This window comes from Pelecanus crispus, chromosome 3 (genome assembly GCF_030463565.1).
Source record: "Pelecanus crispus isolate bPelCri1 chromosome 3, bPelCri1.pri, whole genome shotgun sequence".
Classification (NCBI taxonomy): Eukaryota; Metazoa; Chordata; class Aves; order Pelecaniformes; family Pelecanidae; genus Pelecanus; species Pelecanus crispus.
Window position 1 is genome coordinate 130,906,318 of NC_134645.1, and position 19,495 is coordinate 130,925,812.

General features: G+C 41.1%; 1 protein-coding gene across 3 annotated transcripts in view; it reads left to right on the forward strand.

Annotated features, from left to right (window-relative positions):
- ELP3 (elongator acetyltransferase complex subunit 3) overlaps positions 1-19,495 on the forward strand; it is a 99,031-nt gene that overhangs the window by 34,489 nt on the left and 45,047 nt on the right. For all 3 annotated transcript variants that reach the window (XM_075707443.1, XM_075707444.1, XM_075707445.1), the window contains exons 8-9: positions 2,203-2,364; positions 5,707-5,833. In XM_075707443.1, coding sequence (XP_075563558.1) covers positions 2,203-2,364; positions 5,707-5,833 — 289 coding nt within the window. The remainder of the gene's footprint in view (positions 1-2,202; positions 2,365-5,706; positions 5,834-19,495) is intronic.

Below are 19,495 nucleotides of genomic sequence, written 5' to 3' on the forward strand. Positions count from 1 at the left end.
TGGCTCGGGTTGAAAATGTCTGTGTCTTACAGAAGATGGTGATTTGATGAGGCTTGTGACTTTTCTTGGAAATGCCATCTTTGTTCCTTTATCTCTTCTGGGTTTGTCTGTGTTGCTTTTCTGGTTAGCATTAAGACACAACTTCTATTTTGAGCATAGAGTTGGGCAAGACCATTTTACCAGCCATTACACCATACTGAAATCCCGTTGGTGCCCTAGTAGATGTAATAGTTTAGGGTAGGGTCTGTTGGTGTTTGTTATATTCAGCATTTTAAATCTTGGCCATAAATTTGCTTAGGAGGGGGATATAATTATTTTTTCCTCCCCTCAGTGTTTCTGGCCATGATTGCAGGTGCTTAATATGAGCACATACCCTCTGGCATGATGGGCGAGTTATCTGGTGATTCCCACCCCTTTAGCTAAATTTCTTTCTTTAATTCTTGCAAATCACGTCTTCAAAAGTGAGCGTTTTTCAGTCTGTGTTAATGAATCACACACTGGCAATGTTTTCCCTGACGTGATAAACAATTGTTCTGTTAATCTGTCAGATTAGTGAGCCACAAACTTGGAAATGTTTTAAATGTTTTACGTGGTTTTTTTGTTGGGGGTTTTGTTTTTTTTTTTTTAAGATGCTTACTTTGACAGCCATTACAGTCTATCCCGCAAATATCTTGGTCTTTATATATCTTAGGTTTTAACAGTTTGAAGGGAGATAATATTTCTGCTTGTGAGTCTGAGCCCACTTGGGTTTTTTGCTGGTTTTTTTTTGCGGGGGGGGGGGGGGGGGGGGCGGTGGGTGGGCAGGTTTTTTTGTTGTGGTTGGTTTTGGAGGGTTTTTTGGTCAAATTGGACCTCCATCATGCTCTAAGGTAGGCTCTGGAGCTTTATTTTGATTCAGAAGTTTCCAGCCATCCGGAGCTGGAAATCAGATGATGAATCTTTATAGAACACCTAATAAAGAGCTCAAGTTAGTCATCCTTGTGATTTTGGTGTGCAATAGTCTTTAGGTATCAGGATAACATCTCTCTCTTACTCAAGGTGTCCTCTTTTCAGCAACATTTAATATTAAAACTGAGCTCCTCATCATTTGGGACCATTAAAGAGACCGATATTCCTCTCAAACAGTGGTTGTTAATCCTGCCCACATCCTGGTTTGGGAATTATCCAGATTCTCTGCAGTTTCAAATGGTTTCAAAAGAAGATGTTTCCTTCTTCCTGCTGTAAATCTTTTCTCCTGTGCCGCAGTCCCCTGTTATACAACCACCATATTCTGCAGGAAAGATGGTCAAGTGAAATGATTCCTACATGGAAAGGAATATTATCCTTGCTGGTGGTGTTGGAGATTATGTTGACTGATGATTTCCTTTTGTGAACTTTGGTTCAAGACTGCTTGGGATTCCTTTTTTCTTTCCTTTTACTCTCTTGTAGGTCAGTAACTTACCATTTGTCATCAGTAGAGGATTTTTGTACTAGCTGGAATAATTAGTTTGTGTTAGACATCCGATGATAAATGGGAGAGGAGGGGGAAAAAGGTTAACAATTAATTTTGTTTCAGCATTAGACTTCAATGAAGTTGAGAGCGTGCCACTTGCTCACAAAAGGAGGTGATTTGTGGAATTTTTCGTAGACAGTCTTGTACGTTTTCTGGTGAGAACGCAGCTGGATCTTGTCCCAATCCCTGCAATTTATCCGTACACCGTGGGAATCAAATGAAAATATACCGACTATACCAAACTCTCCCTAACATGAGGTCCTGTATTACTGTCAGTGTCTGTGCGAGAGCAAGTGCTCAGACTGCCTTTGGTTTGTCCCCAAAACTGAACACACTTCTCATTGCCTACTCCGACTTTCCCTTTTGCCCAGGCTTAGATTCCAGATGATGAGTACTGAAGGCTCAGTCTGGTCTGGGAGCATCTTCCTAACAGGTACTGTTCAAAAAAGCCCTGCGAGGCTGCCACAGTCCAGTGCTCTTCTATACAAGCAAACCCCAGGCTTGTATTAGTGTGCATATTTGTGTATTGTTTCATCCACGCATTGCAATAAGGTTGAGGGTTCCCTTGCTGCTGGGATATTTGAGGTTTTTAACCTGGATTTTAATTCTGATAGTGACGTAGAAACTCTCACCTGGAAGATGTTGGAAACTCTTCTGAAGTCATTTGTGACACCTTCACAATTTTAATAGAGGATGGGTTTTTTTTGCAGATATTCAGAACGAAGCCTGACAAAGTGCGTTGGGATAACGATAGAGACCAGACCAGATTACTGCCTGAAGCGGCATTTAAGTGACATGTTATCCTACGGCTGTACGAGGCTGGAGATCGGAGTGCAGAGCGTGTACGAGGACGTGGCCAGGGACACCAACAGGTGAGAAAGCTTCAGCGCGAAGCTGAGCGTGGCTGCTCGCTGTGTGCTTTCTGGAATACTCGAGTAGCGTGTCTTGACCTGTTTGCTTGAACACCCATTTAACAGTGAACGCTGAAACATTTAGCTCATTTCCTTGCTTGTGTGGCGTATGTCTGTTAAGAAAAGCTAATAAACTGCAGTAGCTTCATGGATTTCTTTGTGATACTGTGTAGACCATAGCTTGAGAAAATGGGGGGTTATCTGTGATGTTTTATTTTCAAATAATTTCAAATCTTTTCCTGCATTGTACATCTCTTTTTTTTTTAATGGCTTCATAAATAAATGCAGTTTTGTGAAGTAGAACATGTGCCCAGAGCGAGCTCATAGTTCTTGTCCTACATAATTCATAATCTACAAGCTTGAGTAGCTACAATGCAGTATAATCTATTGGAGGTACTTTACCAGCAAACAGCATGCTCTCTGCACCAGATACCTTTTTCTGCTGAGTATTGGAGAGGAGAGATGACATTGGCAAGTACAGAGAGTGAGACATAGCCAGAAACAACACCTGTTGATAGATGAACCACAGTCATTCCAGGCACACAGTATCTCTAGGGATTACAAAATATATTCGCAAGAGGCCTGTGATTTATCCCTTGTCATATTGGACCTATGGCTAAAAGAACAGTTGTGCTACATAGGAGAGTATGCAATATATTGTTCATCCTATCCCTTACAGGCAAGTAAGCCAATCTTTTTTTTTTTTTTTATTGCAAGTCTGAGAATTCTGTTGAGATTTTGAAAGAATTTATTTTTCTCTTGTGTTTTCACTTCTGACACTCATACAACTTGCCTTCATTCTTATTGCATATTCCAGTCACCTACCAAAGATGTTTAAGAACGATAATCATACGTAATGACAGAGAGATTATGGTTCGATAAGCAAAGCACATTTTTGTTAATACCTACCTTAAAGGCAGTAGTGCAAAACTGAAAATGTTAGAGATTTTCTTTTGGACACTTAAAGAAAGAATCCAAAGTGAATTTCCTCCTGCGGGTTTAGCTGTAGTATTGCTGGTGCACGGAAGTGCAGGATGTCGCTGCTATGAAATGGTCAGGCTCCAGGTCTCAGCAGAGAGAAATGGAAGAGCCATTTATTGAGTAGTCCAAGAGTTAGGAGCTAATATTTATAGGTGGTACTTTCCTCCTCTAGATGTCAGAGCTTTCCAAAAGAAAAGATCCATCCTAAAGAATGTAGCTAAATCTCACTCTTAGACTAGATGTACTTATTAAGTTAATTCTGACACAGATTGTAAATTGAACAATTAATTTCTCTTCAGCTTTTAAAATCCTTTTTTAACCTCAAATCTTTTAAAGGTGTCCCATCCTGAGGTGGAACTGTAAAACCCCACTTAGCTATCACTTCAGTCGTCTTCAGTTTTCCTCCAGCCTTGTCTGTCACGTCAGAACTGGTACCATAAATCATTCAAAGCCGTATGTCACTTTTGGCTTGTACGTTTGCTAATGGACCCTTGCCTTCCTGCTGATGAATCAGAGGAAGAATGAAGTAGTATATTACTGACTTGATTTCACTCAGAAGTAATCCTGTATAGAATCATATTTTTAAAGGGTTTTGGCACTTTTCAAAGCTGCTTGCAGAATTCCTAAAAGGCTTTGCTGCAGGCTGTCTCAGAGCAGGGAAAACACAGGCTGTTCACTCAAATATCTCCCTCCAACTTTTTAGAACAATGAGTTGGAATATACTGTTAGAGAAGGGCAATTCAAGTTTCTCTTTCTTTTGAAATGACCTCATTTTGCTTCTGTTCTTCTTCTACTTTGTGGGGGATGTGTTTTGGCTTTAAACTTTTAATATTTTGCTTGTAGCAAAATGTCAGATTACAACCAATTAGGCTAACTGTTTGGAAATTACTTTCTATTATGTTCCATAAGTCATTAGTGAGGTTTTTGAGTGCTTTTGGTGGCTGTGAGGCAGAAAAATATTCAAGAACAGATCTAGGCATCAAATAATCAAGTTATTGATGCAGCTTAAATTCCACTTCTAATAAGAAAATAATTTTTATTTATGAAGCAAGTCTCCATTTACTCCCCTCAGGCTACTCAAGGTCTTGAGTAATACTGTCCTTGAACAGTCTCAGAAAAACACCGTAATACTTGTGAAAAAACCATAAATAAAACTGTAGTCATAAAACTAATGTAGGGGTTAGCCGAGGCAGAATCTTCCAGTGGAGAGGAAGGAAGAGGCCCTTAAAACAAGGGAAGTAGCTGTTTGGTTTGGTTAACCTTAGGTCTTGGCAGAAAGCAGGCACTTGTAGAGATGCCCAGGTGGCATTAATTTTTCATCCAAAGGACTGTCAAAGAGAAGAAGAGTCACCTGCCTGAGCTAATCTGTTGGCAAGGAATTCCAAAAGACAGGGTTGAACTGGTGTGAAAGCGTGATGGGAAGAAAATGGGGATTGGAGAGGGAAGAAGGAAGAAGGTAGTAGATGCTGAGAGGATAGAAATGTCAGCCAGTAGTGGAAGAGCCCTCCCAGATGGGGAAGAGCAAAAGCAAGGATTTTGTGGGAAGACTGTTCACGTGTGATGGGGACCTCCTCGTAGCTGGCTGTAGTGATAGTGATTGCTACTGTGGAGGCTGAAGGCAGCTCCCGAGCCATGGAGATGGAAGGAGAGAGGAGTTTGCTTGAGGCCAGTGAGTTATGTGAGATTCGACCTTTGTTCCTGCAGTCGTTAATGCTTCCGCTCTCGCCGAGCTCCTGCAGAGCCAGCCTGAGTTAGTTTGGTTTGATGGCACTGGAGAAGAAGAGGCAGTCCTTCAAGAGTCCCAGTCCAGCCTATGTTTCGGAGGTTTGGCACCTCTCACAAGTTGAGAAGAGTTTGTGTTTCTCTAAAGGGAGTACTTGAGAGTTCGGCAAGCGTGTTGCAGGATGATTTTCTAGCTAGCTGGTTTTATGTAGCCCACATCCTTCTTCTCCTTTTGCTCTCCTGTTGCTTTTGTTTCTGGTTATGCTTCATTTTGATTAGACACAGTCTTCAGTGCAGCGTGTCCTAGCTTGTGCTGTGGTGTCAACTTGTCTTGTTGCTTTACAAATTGAATTTTAGCAGCTTTTGAAAGTTTCTCAGGCTGTAGCCTTGGTAGGGTTCACCTGCTATCAAAGTAGCAAACTGCACTACTTTTAGCCCCTAGTGTAGTTTACTTCGTTAGCAGCCATGTTCCAAGACTTGAGTGGTGATAAATGGATAATAAAACTCAAGCCTTCTCACTTCCCAGAGAATAATCTCCATTAAACATATCAAAATACGTCTTTTTTTGTGTGATCCTGAATCTCTTTTCTCTCTTCCCAGAGGTCACACCGTGAAGGCTGTATGCGAGTCTTTTCACTTAGCCAAGGACGCCGGCTTTAAAGTGGTGGCGCACATGATGCCCGATCTACCAAACATGGGGCTTGAAAGGGACATGGACCAGTTTGTTGTGAGTATGGCTTAAAATAACCGTGAGTTTCTAGTGTGTTCCAGCTTTTTCATCTAGTGCTGCTTCTCTTTCTTAGCTCAGCTAGTTACGATCCCGGCCAGAATTGTTTCTTAAGGACAAATAATTTAAAATTCGTTTTTGAAGGTGGAGGGTGAGAAAGATTTGTCGAACTACTTCATCCAGAAAATTATATCCTTGCCTCATGAAAGACTGAGTCACTCGGGTCTCTGTGGAATATAGCTCTTCCGATATTAACTAGGGCTCTTACTTTTTTCCAAGGTGGTTTTCTTTCCTTGGATTTAGAATAGTACGTGATTCAAAGTTGAAAGCATACTGTCTCAAAGGTAATTAATTGCAAAGTAGAGTGTATAGGTGTATTATATAGCATCTCTGTTCTTGGCTCAGTGCTGTTCAATATCTTTATCAATGATGTGGAAGAAAATATTATTTCTAGAGAAATTGAAATGAGAAAAGAGCAAATGGTAAACAGTGTAGGGAATTAACCACTTTATCTGGTAGCGTGGTAGATTTTTTTCATTTAAATTTTTTTAAAGTCAAAATTGGTCATCTTTTTAAAATAGCGCAGAAATTGCAGTCGTGATACAGGAATCACAGGTGTGTTTCTGTGCAAGGTCAGACTAGGTGCTTTCTGGCACTACAAAGCTATCAATGCGACGGAATATATGGGCTAGAAGTACAGGCAGAAAGCAGTGGTTTCTCTTGGTACACTGCAAACAGGCACGTCTAGAAAGAAGCAATCGAAAACGCAGCTGTACGGTACACAAAGGAAATTTTGAAAACTCTGGTAGGTACTTTTTATAAGGGGTTTTGTGCAGAATTCCTTGAGCTCTTCGTAACCGTGCTGTCATAGTACTCAGCAAATATTATGTTCACGTGACGAAGTGAGAATCTGGGACAAAGTGATGTGCACACAACTAGAGGCAAAGTCAGTGACAGAGCTGGAAGTTAACTCAAAATTCCTGCCCCAGACTCTGTTGCTCCTGGATTATTTTCTTACAGTGCTGAAGGAGATAGAGGGAGGACATGACATTGGCTGTGTTTTCATACAATTACTTGTGATGCAGAGTACGGCAAAAGCCAACTCCCTTACTCAGTATCTCCTGAAGGTGCAGCCGTAGTTCTGGGTTCTTTATGGGCCTGTCATTACTGAAGTAATATTAGGCTGGAGAGAATTTGTGGTGGAAGAATAGCAATAGTGACTAAAAGATTTAAAGAGCTAACCTTCTGTAAGACCCAGCAAAGAGGAGACAGTAATCTAAGGTATTTGCAAGATGTAAAACTGAAGAGGGAGGAATTACTTAAGGCAGAATTACAAGCTTCCATTGAAAGTATTTAGTGATTATTACGCTTTGCTGCTTATTCATGATAAATGGCTAAGGCTTTTCCGCTGTCGGACCTGGAGTTGCTCCTGTTTCACTGCAGGAGATTTAGGGAGTCTGTTTGAAAGGTGTAGCTTCAAATGATGCAGAACTGCCTCCAGTTTCTGCAGGCCAGCAGAGGCTCCCTTGCTTGTTAGGGGAAGGGTAATGCCACGCTGTATTTTGTCCATTTACGAATGACAATTTTTGCAGAAACAGAAGGGGCAGAAGGCAAAGTTTTCAGAAAGAGGAGACAAGAATGTGGTGAAAAGGCTGGAATTGTGAGAGGCGGGGATTAAAAGAAAGCTGGGAAAATAGCTGAGCATAGAAAAGCAAGAGAAGGAGAAAACAGAGCAGAGAAGGTCAACTTGTTGGACTGTTTCTGCCAGAGAAGTCTCTGGGCTTTAGGAGCTGGGAAAACCAACGCTGATGGTGGGCCAGCTCTGGGACACGGCAGGAGGGAGTTCACACGTTGTGATGGGGAAGGATGAGAAAAGTGAGAGTAGATGAGAATGAGGCCCAAAGAGAATTAAGAAATTTTTCAATTTAGGAAAAGAAGGGTTAAGATAGGATCAGAATTTTTTGCTGAAGGACTGGAGTTGGCAAAAAGGCTGGTTGGAGGGCCAGGAAAGAGAGATGCTAAGCAGGGGGGAAAGAAATCCGGATGATACCCTAAGAGGGGGAATTCAAGAATAGAGAGAGGGTGATGGGGTGAAGACCAGCTCAAGTGTCAGCCCTGTTAATGAGTTCAGAAACCTGAAGCGGGACTCACAGACCAAATTAAGATTTGATGCCAGTGAACATACAGATGAGGAGTTGGAGGATGAGTAATCAGTGTGGAGGATGAAGCCCTCAAGAAGTAATGTGAATGCTGCAGCGTGAGGAAGAGAAATGGGAGTCGGAGAGGCGGGCTGGCGGGGAAGGTGTGCGTAGATCCCGTCAACATGGAGAAGAGCTATACCTGTGTTGTTTTAAAGAGAAGGGAGTATGGGAAAGGAGAGAAGACTCAAAAATGCCCGTGCTAGAGGTGCACAGGGGCCCCAGCACCATCAGACAGCGCATGAAGAAAGACCTGGGCGACAGAGGCAGCTGCGGAGTTGATGCCCGGCTAAGCGATCGCTGTGCGTTTCGGAAAATGGAGCTGCAGGGAATGAGAGTGGAGAGGTTGTGGATCACTGTGACATGTTCCAAGATGGAATGGTAAACAAGAGACAGCTATCCTCTTCCTTTTACCTTCTCCTCTGCCTTTCTCATCCTATCTTAAATGCTTTATCATTCATTTTTAAAAGATCCTTTGTCTTAAATAGGAGAGAATAGAGGGTAAAAACAACCCTCTTTTTTTTTTTTTCTCCAGAGCCCTGCGCTGGTGAACATAATAGACGTATTCAGCAGACAGTAATTCCATCTTTCCTGGGGATTCAGCTAGATAGCACATTATTTCCTACCTTAAAATTTTACATCATGGTTTTGAGTTATTAAAACAACCTATTTATATGTTGTGCTGTATAAATGTTAGTCCATGCTGGTAAATATTTAGACACTTGCACTGCATAAAAATAATGTGAGAACAAAGAAAGGAACCCAGTGGAGAGCATCTGTTGCGTTCTTGCAACAGTACTAAGCTGTTCATGAGCAGCAGTCGTGCTTTTTTTATGCAGTATTCTCCCGATTCAGAAAAACGTATAATTTTCCTATAAGATACCTCTGACTCTTTGGGACAAAGACACCTATGCCTTATCAAGGATCCTTATAGGTTTTTGCTTTTGCAGTAGTTCTAAATAAGCTTCAAGAAAATAACTTTATTTATTGTGACACCAGCCTCCTTTCTAGCCACGTGCTTTTCAGACCAGGGAAAGGTAGGACAAAAAGGAACCAAAATGACTTTAAAAGGAGGTCTAAGCACCTTGCCTTCATTACCAGTTGATATATTAAATACAGGGGCTTCTCCTGGGAAGATAATAACTTGCTGATTGTGCTCACTGCGTACTAAAAATACTGGGTGCTTCTTCAAATTGAACAGGTAATTATGGTTTCAAGAGTAACATTGCTTCTGTCCCTCATGACCTATTGATTTTGAAGTGTCTCCTGCTACTTCCACCCAGCAGCTAGGATGCCCATCAGTTCCTCTTTCGCAAGCGTATCTAGGTTTTCAAAGTTGTGGGTGTGTATAGCAACTGTTTTCCTAGAGAGTTTATTAATAATTATTTAAAATTTAATAATTTTTAAACTAATAATTTAAAATTTATTGATAGGAGTGAGTATATTAGATAGATCTTTTGTTATATGTATATATTCTTTTTTACAGTAAGTGTCAGCTGACTGGCTTTTTGCCTGCCTTCATCATGAAGATTATTCCAGTTACTTTTTTTTTTAAACTTTTTAGTCCTCTGTCCCAGCTATGCTGTCTTTCCGCACTCCTTCCCCCATCGTGCCTCCTTTCTTTCCGTACTACCGATTCTTTTTATAGCCTCAGAGGATTTCCTTTCGACTTCAGGTCTTTTCACCCCATTCCACATCTGAGAAAACGCTGCAGGGAGGGAGTATGCTCTGCTTCCTCCCACCACCCGTGTCGGTGTGCCAGGAGTGTCAGGTAGCGTACATGTACACACGCACGCTACTACTTACTGTTGGCAAATGCAAGCACAACAGATAAAACCGGCTCACAGTGCCTCACGTAGCAGGTGGTCGGAGAAAATAATTAGAATAATAGCTAGAATAAATCAAGGACTCAGCGGGAATAATGGAATTGTTACCAGAGGAGACACCTCATTCTGCGGAACGTGATAAACACTCAGCTTTGCTGTTGTAGCATGAGAGAGATGAGGTGACTCTAGGGGTAAATGGTTGGGAGGATTCATGAATCACACTTGCCAACAGGGCCACCAAGCAGAACTTAGGATTTAAGCAGAAACTTTAGGAGGCTAACGAATTCCCAGGACACTGTTACTAATTCCTCATTCTGTTCCCGCAGAGCCACTGAGTGGCAATAGTATAATCAACAAACTGTATCTGCTCTAGTAGAAATATTACAAAGCTACTAACGTTTATTAATGGAGAAGATACTGCTATGTTTGCCTTTATTTTATTTTATTTTTATGGTCTTTGCCTAAGCATGATTTACTGTTGCTGTTCCTCTTGGTCCTCTGGGAGGGATGGCTGTAAGCCCATCTCAAACGACTTTAAAGACCCTTCATAGATGCAATAAATCTGGGGAGCAGAAAAAAGGAAAGGAAACAGGGAGGAGAGCCAGAAGATTAGAAGTTTCAAGTGCGGGAAGTGTCGGGGGAAGTGTGATAGCAAGTTGCTGGCGGAACCCTCCAGCTCTGAAGGCACGTGGGAGCTGGTGGATGCTGCCCAGAAACATCAGATGGGCCTTCAGTTGCTGAGAAGCTCTTTTTCCTTGAGGAGATCCATGAGGAACTCCTGTGGCTTCACTCCGTCTATCTAAAATCTCATAGAAACAAAATGATGAGGGTAAAAGCATAGGCGGAACCATCTCCCGGTCAGTGCTGGAGACAAGTATCAGGCTGAAGAGACTTTTGGTTCAATTCAGCAGAGCCATTCCTGTGTTCTTTAAATAAAATGCAATCACTGAATGATTTTAGTCTGGTGAAACTTCCTCCTTCTTACAGTCATGTGTCAGGCTGGGTTTTTTTTCTGAAGGAATTGCAAAATAAGCATTTCCCAGAAATAAACTAATTTTAGTGAAATGCCTGATGCATCTATGATCCAAGTGTAAGTTATGCAGAGGGCTACAGCCTCCTTGGGTGTGTTGAACACGAGAGAGAAAAATAATGGTCAAATAAGGAATGCAGTGGGTAATATGAGTGTCCTTTCTCTTTGCAATTTGTTTGATGTTGTTGTAAAACTTTAAATACTGTTCTATCACCTTTAGCTGTAAATAAGGAGATAGCTTTCCTGAGGGCCCTTATTTTTATCAAGGAGATGAAATTCATAATGAAACTAATATATTGCACCTCGATCAGGAGCTTTTAATAACTGTAATAAAAGACAGTTAAACTGCTGATCTACATTGATTTTTACTCTTTTGGGAAGACAATTATCTGTGTTTTTAAATATAGCTCTGAAATGTTTAGTAGGGTAAATGATTTACCTTTCAATTCCTACTAAACGTCTCATTGAAACACTATTATTGGCAGGTAGCCAGCGTTACCTCTGAAAATTTGTCTTTTTTGGTTTTTTTGTGGGCACATTTACAGCGATAGATTAGGCAGTACTTAATGACCAGTCCTTCAGTTACTAGAGCTTCTCTTGGAGTCTTAGTAAATGGTAGAGCTAAAAAGCTCTTTGCTTTGGAAACAATTATAGTTTCATGAACTATGGCCAACGCTGTGGTAATTTTTATGTTAATGAGAATCGTGGTAGTAAGGAACAGTCTATTTTTAGAAACTATTTTCACAGATAATTGCGCTCATATTTCTGCGGATAAAATATCTAGATAAAGCCTCAGTGTGTGCCCACTCCTGCAGATGGTCAAATTGTGTGGACAAAGCTTCAGTCTCTCTCTCTCTCTCCCCAGCGTCTGCGTGGAAATAACTTTTTATTTGCTCGCTGGGTGTGTTTGCTGCGGCTCTGGGTATGTTTCCTATAAAGCAGGTCAGACTTCTCTCTGGACATGCGTAACGTAGGAAAGAAGTAGAAGTTCAAGCTGCAGCCCTCGGTGTGACAATGTGCAGGAACAGAATCGCTGAATCAGTTGAGTAGTACAGGTAAAACCGGTCCCTTATCTTCTGCAGCATTGGGGCTCCATGCGTAATGTGGATAGGGTGTCACAATTTAAAGCAGCAAATCCAAAGGATGGGGGTTTCGGTAGCAGCGTGATCTTTGCTACGTTGCATTGTACTGCACAGAAATGGTACATATTTCTATACCATTAGTATGGAGATGATAAATTGCAAGGCTGTGTGGAAAAACGGCATTTATTATGGGTCTTGGATTGCTTCCTTTGTCTTCCTCAATTAGCATTTTGTCTGCACACGCGTTTTCCTCCAGCATGCCAGCCGTAGAAGTTATGGTAATAACAAACGCTACCTTTAAAATAGCCTCCCATTCAGAAGAAGCTTCTGCTAAATATAAAGGTACAGCTGAGACCCTTTTTCTACCTAAACGAAAAGATTGTTTCTGCACTTACCAGTCCTCAGACAACTGTGGGTTGCATAGGCTCATACAGTCGCTCTGTCTATTCAAGTGTCGTTTTTTCACGCCAGCATTCAGAAGTTGTTTTCTGGGGCTCTTTCACTAAGGCCCCTTGCTGCTGAAGTCAATAACGAGCATATGGCTGGGAACATACAGCCAAATGGAAAGGAGCGCAGGAATAAAGGGATGTGTCTTGGATGGAGAGTGCAAATTTGCCAGGCATTTAGGCAAAGAGAGCACAATTCAGTAAAATACGTATTTTAGCACAAACCATCAGCAGCAACTGAATGCTTGTCATCAGAGTGGATAAACCATGATGTCCAAATTAAATTTCTGAGGACTTAGTTGTTGGGGCTTTGGGGTTTTTTTGTTGTTGTTGTTTGTTTAGTGTTTTTTTAATTAAAAAAGCATACTGGAAAAGCATCATGGTTTTGCTGTGAACATAAACAAGAGAAGCTTTTGCAGGGCTGAGGTGGGTGGGAGAGAGCACAAGGTTGTATTGATGCTCCTTATGGAAAGGAGAGGTCTGAGGAAGGAGGATGAGATTATCAAAAACAGTATAGAGTTGCTGGTCGCAATGTTTTTTAGGGTAGAAGACATGCTTTCGGGGATCTGTGTTGCAAAAATTGTGTACGTAAGACAATGAAAAATGCTGTATTTCCTGTACTTAGCCCTAGGGGAACGCTGACCCTTCCAGAAACATAAAGACCAGAGTTCTGTGCTTGGTAAAAGTGAAGGTGAAACTTCACAGCAAATTGATGGAGGTATTCTCATGGGTTTCTCCAAAACTGCGTAATACACGGAGACTCACTTGGAGCACCTGCAAGACTAAGCAGATGGGACTGCTCGGTGCAGTGAGCACAATCTGGAGAGATTTGTCTTGGTGTTCGGATAGATACTGTGTTCAGGAGTCAACACCACGCTCCAAGGTCGTGCTGCTGATGCCCAGGGCCTCTTCCAAATGTTAAATGTCTCTTCGTATTATTGAGTTGTATTGTAGCAGTGCCGGGGACTGTCACAGCCTAGGATCTCCTTGTGGTAAGTTCTGTGCAAACTTGGAGAGAGCAACTATCCAACAGAGTGTTAGACAGGAGGCAACCTGTAGATCCTGACAGTCCAGGGGTAGAAAGAGACCGCGGGAGGGATGGGATGGGAGGCGGGCATGTTCCCTCCTCATCTGGCAGCAGTGCTTTCCTATACCGCGTAGAGAATTAGGGTATTTGTGACGCTGAGGTGCATAGTCTTGGTAAATAACTCGCTGAAGACACCTTCACATCTGTCGGCTAAATGTTCCTGTAAATTAGTTTGTCTGCACCAGAATTCTTGCTTTGCAGCCTGAGAGTAGTTGTTCCTGGTTTTAATGGGATAATGTGTTCTTAGTGAAGCAGAAGATTGTGAGGATTCACTTGCGGTAGACACTTCTGGAAAAGTTCCCTTTGGCATGTGGATTTGGGGTTTTTGAGGCTGTCGGGGAAAGGAGGAGGCATAACAGCTTTCTTGAAGGGTGAATTACAAGGTCCTTTACACTTCACTCTGGACGTTAGCAGGCAAATCCACTTTCCTTATTTGACAAAGTCGACATATGAAGTGTGATAGAACATCCTAAAGTCAACATATACATTATTCTATTAAGTAACAACCAAAACGATATGTTTTGGTTAATGTGTGCTATTGTAATAGTTCAATAAGACATATCGAGGTCTTCAGTGATGTGCTACTGATAAACTTCTTTAGTATTTGGAGCCTCTTCCTTTAGGAATTTAAAGACTAGCAAAATGAATACGCAAAATCAATATGAAACAAACTTTTCTGTTTCATGCATTACTGTGCTACAGTCTCTGATGTGCTCTTTTTCTATATGCTAATATATGCTAGTGTCGAAGAAATTTGCAGGCAGACCGGCTAAAAATAGATGCTGGTCATTGTCACAGAACTGACCCTCTTATGGCACAAGTGTTGGTGTTTCTGGCAATGTTTTCTTGGCTTAGTAGTTTCCATAATTACATTTATATACTAGATGGTGAAATTTGACAGCTTGAATGTGTCAGGAACTGAAGGGATTGTGTTACGTAGCTGTCAATAGTCAGGAAAGTTATAACAATTAACTGGAAAATGGTCTTTCCTCCCTTGATTGCAGAATGCTTTACAGTTGCTCTCAGGAGAGCTGGAAATTTGGATCATCTGCTTTAGAAACTTTTTGCCCCATGGTCACATCTATAGGAGATTTTGCTGTGAGTGCAGACATTAAGCAGAAATGACTTGATTTATTTCTGCTTTAAGTCCACCTTGGAATCAGTTTTTTAGCTCCATGATAGCATGTATAGAGTAACATATGCATTTCAGAGGAGCCTAATTAAAAATGTGGCCATGTTGTACTGTGTTTTCATCACACATCACCGATTCAGCAACAGGATTTACTAATGGCACTATGAAGTAACTCCCCCGAAGAACTTTCGAGTGGACAGAAAGTGTTACTCTTTGAGGACAGATAACACCTGATGGACCTCAGAAACAGTGGTATATTTGGCGCAAGTAATTTCAACGTACAGTCTCTGTATAAATCCAAGGCAACTTTGGAAATTCCCCAGGTTATATTAGAAAAAAAATTCAATTGTATTTTAATTCTATGTATTTAAAATAAGTGTCAGGTAAAGATGCCTTGAAGAGTGGGTGTGCACATAGTCAGCAGAGCAACAAGCTCCAGCTTGCCACAGGTGAAATACTGGAGTTTGGCTCCCTTTCATAGAGGGCTTATCTGCCTTATCATCACTGAATGGTCTGCATTGCATTCGTGTTCACGTGTGCTCTGCTGGTTTTGCACAGTGTGTATGCGATCGCACTATGTAACATAGGCACTCATAACCTGCGTCACGGTAAATATTATTTATTACCTTTCTCTTACCAAGTGGTAAACTTGATCTAAAACTGTCTCATTTATCACGAGTCAGAGTCTGCAAACAGATGGTCTTCAGAGCAACTAACAAGTAGTATCTTACTATGTTCTGGTAACTTAACAGGAAGTCTAAGGTCACATTTCTTCATGGGAAGAGTGGTCAAGCACTGGAACAGGCTGCCCAGAGAGGTGGGGGAGTCCCCAGCCCTGGAAGTGTTCAAAAAACGGGCAGAGGTGGCACCTGGGGACATGGTTTAGTGGGCATGGGGGTGTTGGGTTGGTGGTTGGACTGATGATCTTGGAGATCCTTTCCAACCTTAGTGATTCCTAGGTTTTACTTTCATGAAAAAATAATCCAGCCCCCAAGCCAGGAAACATGAAATTAATTCTTCCTCTCCCCTTAACTGGTTTAGTGGTGGACTTGGTAGTGTAGGTTAATGGTTGGACTGGATGATCTTAGAGGTCTTTTCCAACCTAAACGATTCTATGATTCTATAATTGAAAGATACTGATGTTAAATGACTCCAGAATGACCACCTCTCAGTTTGCTGTTGGCACCGCATTTCCCTGCTTCCCAGCTGACAACGGGTGCTTCATGATGTGTGTGTTCCCAGGCTGCTCCAAAAGGCAAGTAAAAAGGCACAATTTAGTCTATACTTCTCGGTCAGTAGGCCATTGTCAGTGTCTGTGAATGCAGATCCTATCATTACATTTTAATTAGACTAGCATTTACAAGAAAGAGGGGAAAATGCAAATTTTGAGTTAAAACGGAGCCACATTTTTGAGCCACAAGCTTCTATTAATGCATATAATTAAACTACTAAGTGATTGTTCGTTCCCTGTAGAGTTGGAGGTGTCATTCAGCACAGTAGCTTTCAAGTGCTACCAGTATTCATAGTTATAAATAATACAGCTGATGGAGATAAGGAATGATGTAATATGGAGAGTTAAGATAATGTTCATCAACATGAATTTAATCATCTGCTTAATGCAGGGACTATAGTAAAGGAACCAATTCAAGAATCAGGTTGAGTGGCACTTGATTGCTAGTGGACAGTCATTAAAAAATAGATTTTGGTGACCTTTATTTTTAACAAATTCTGACATTTTAGTAAATCACTTTAAAAAATCGCAGCACTTATCCTATAACTGATATCTCCTCGAACAGTTGAACATCTTGAGAGCAAGAAGATTAAAGATGGCAACTGAATCTTTGGTCTGTAAAAAGATGAAATTTTTTTTTTTTTTTTCTTTTTGGAGTGAGGGGGAGAACTGCAGCTTTTGGGTGTTTTCAAAACATGTTTCTAATTTGTTCTGTCCTTAAGTGGTCAGTAAAATCAGATTAAAACTGCAAGGTATAATCTTTTAATATTGGCTGAGCTGTGCTATTACCAAACTTGAAAATGGGACCAGACCGCTGTGTGGTCTCATTGCGATCCCAAATCATTTAACCTTTCTGTTGCAACTCTGAACAGATACATGGGTGACTAACGCGTTTTCTGTTTAAAAAGGTGATTGCAAACGCGCATAAAAGTGAAATATTTGAGTTCAGGACTTCATCTCCTGATTCCGTCTCCTCTTATATATGATCTCTTTTTGATTCACATAGTGTTGTGTTGACTTTCAGTTTTCAATTAATGTCTGTTTTCTCGGACAGTAATTACAATGTCATGCAATTTTTAAGACTCAAAGCAATCGATGGGAGTTGGACAAAAGGATTCCATCACGCGCTTTGATATGTCTGCCCTGATGGAAAAATCAGTGGCGGCTTGGCATCTAAATGACTGATTTTACACCCATTGGACCCTGATTATTCATAGTGGCACTGAGTTTATGAGATGGATGTACTGAGTAGATGAATGGATCCTATAGATGCCATTAGCTTTAATAACAGGGAACTTCTACAACAAAGGCATATGCTAGTAAAATCAATTACTGTTCTCATAAAACATGTTAGCAGCTAACTTGTATAACCTTGTGGACTGAATGTGTGTTGATGGGATCTTATTAAGTTTCATTGTTTGTAATTCACAGAGCAGCTGTTCCTACAAGTAAAGTATGTTTAGTGGAGCTCAGGTGAAGCAAAAAAAATTGTGTATTCCAAGATTTTCTGGTTACTCATTAGGTTATTTGCTGTGAAAAAATAGAATCATAGAATCGTTTAGGTTGGAAAAGACATTTAAGATCATCAGGTCCAACTGTTAACCTAACACTGCCAAGTCCACCACTAAACCATGTCCCTAAGCGCCACATCAACACATCTTTTAAATACCTCCAGGGATGGGGACTCTGCCGCTTCCCTGGGCAGCCTGTTCCAATGCTTGACTACCCTTTCCATGAAGAAATTTTTCCTAATTTCCAGCCTAAACCTCCCCTGGTGCAGCTTGAGCCCATTTCCTCTTGTCCTATCGCTTGTTCCTTGGGAGAAGAGCCCAACACCCCCCTCCCTGCCCCCTCCTTTCAGGTAGTTGTAGAAAGCGATCAGGTCTCCCCTCAGCCTCCTCTTCTCCAGGCTGAACACCCCCAGCTCCCTCAGCCGCTCCCCACCAGCCCTGTGCTCCAGACCCTTCCCCAGCTCCATTGCCCTTCTCTGGACACGCCCCAGCACCTCAATGTCAATAGAGGAAGGTGCTCAACTTTTCTCTAATACCACATAAATCGGGCAAGGTTATGAGAAACGTTATTTTAGGATATGAAAAGGTCCATGTTTATGAACCTCCAGATCATTTAAGTTTCAACTGATCTGAACTGACCTTTTTTTTTTAATTACAATTAAACCGCTACAATAACTTCTCACGTCCTGTCCACCCTCCACACACACAAATTTTACATTACTCTCGCATCCATTTTTATTATACAGGACGTGTTAAATGCTAGTTGGTTTACGGTCTTTAGCTAGAGGGGAGAAAACTTCAAAGAAAATTGGTTCAGTATCGTTGAAGTTGTATGTGCTAACATTTGGAATATTCATGCATGTGAGAGTACTACGCCGCATCCTCAAGTGATTCAAAAAGACTGGAAATACGTAAGGATCCTTTCTCTCTAGGTCATCTTTAACCTCTAACTTCACAGTACATTAGCAGACGTGGATTTAAGCCCTGATTGAGTGGTTGCTGGAGCTGATGGAAAGCCTCCCGTTGGCTCCAATGATGCCGTAGATGGTGGTCTCTGGAACGCATGTTTTAGGGATTGAATTTGTTTTGGCAGTAAACCGTTCTGAACGTTTTTATCAGTCAAAGACACCTTTTAAGGTGTCTAATTAAAAAAAGAAAAGGCTACAATTCCTACTAAAGCTTGGCATGCGATAGCATTTTATAGTCCCTTTGTTTCATGAGAGACTTAATCAAAACTGTTTGTAAATGGGAAAAGGTTAAGCCTTTAAATACTAGGATTTGCAGAAACTGTTTGAAGTTTACTGCTGGAAAAAGGGGTTCAGGAAAAAAGGAGACACTGCTTCGTTGTATTGTTTGAAAGTAATTACTTTTGAAATAATTAAACTTGAGGAACATTTTGAGAAATATGTTAAGAAATAAATATGAAAATCTGTTGCTTTGTTAATGCCAGTATTACTGAAATACGAAGTAGCATTGCTAGCTTAATACATTGAGGTAAAATATGCAGTATGTATGAAATGGCAAAATTCACGATGTGATTAGAAACCTTAACTTTTGACCTTGCCTTTGACTGCTGGCTGGCTTTAACCTTAGTGCTGTGTTGATGCCTTTGCCTTTAATCTGCAATGTAAATCAGTGAATGTTTAAATAGTCTGACTGGTGAATCATACATGCTTTTGCGTTCAGTTCAGTATCATTGCGAATATTAATACATAACCTTACTGGAAGCCTTTTTTCCTTGCTGGAATGGTTTATTTATTTTCCTATATCTCATTGTGGAAGCATCATTGCTTTCTTACCTTAATGTCTTCCTCTTCTTCAGTGCCACTTGGTCATAGAGCTCCTCTTGTTAGAACAATCATCTCTTACACAATTTTCTTATTCCTTCTTTCACAGTTGCTTTGCTTTACATTAGAGCACTTCTCACCACCCACAAAAGATAGGAGTCTGTCCTTTTGGGTTGTTCCAGGACAACAGGATTCTGAATTAATTTTCTGACCCTACACTACCTCATATGCTATGTAACTTTGGATTACACACCTGCTTCAGTGGGCTGCTTTGAAAATGAGTCCAGTGATCTATTTCCACCCCTCTTTGCATCTAGAGCATCAGATACGTG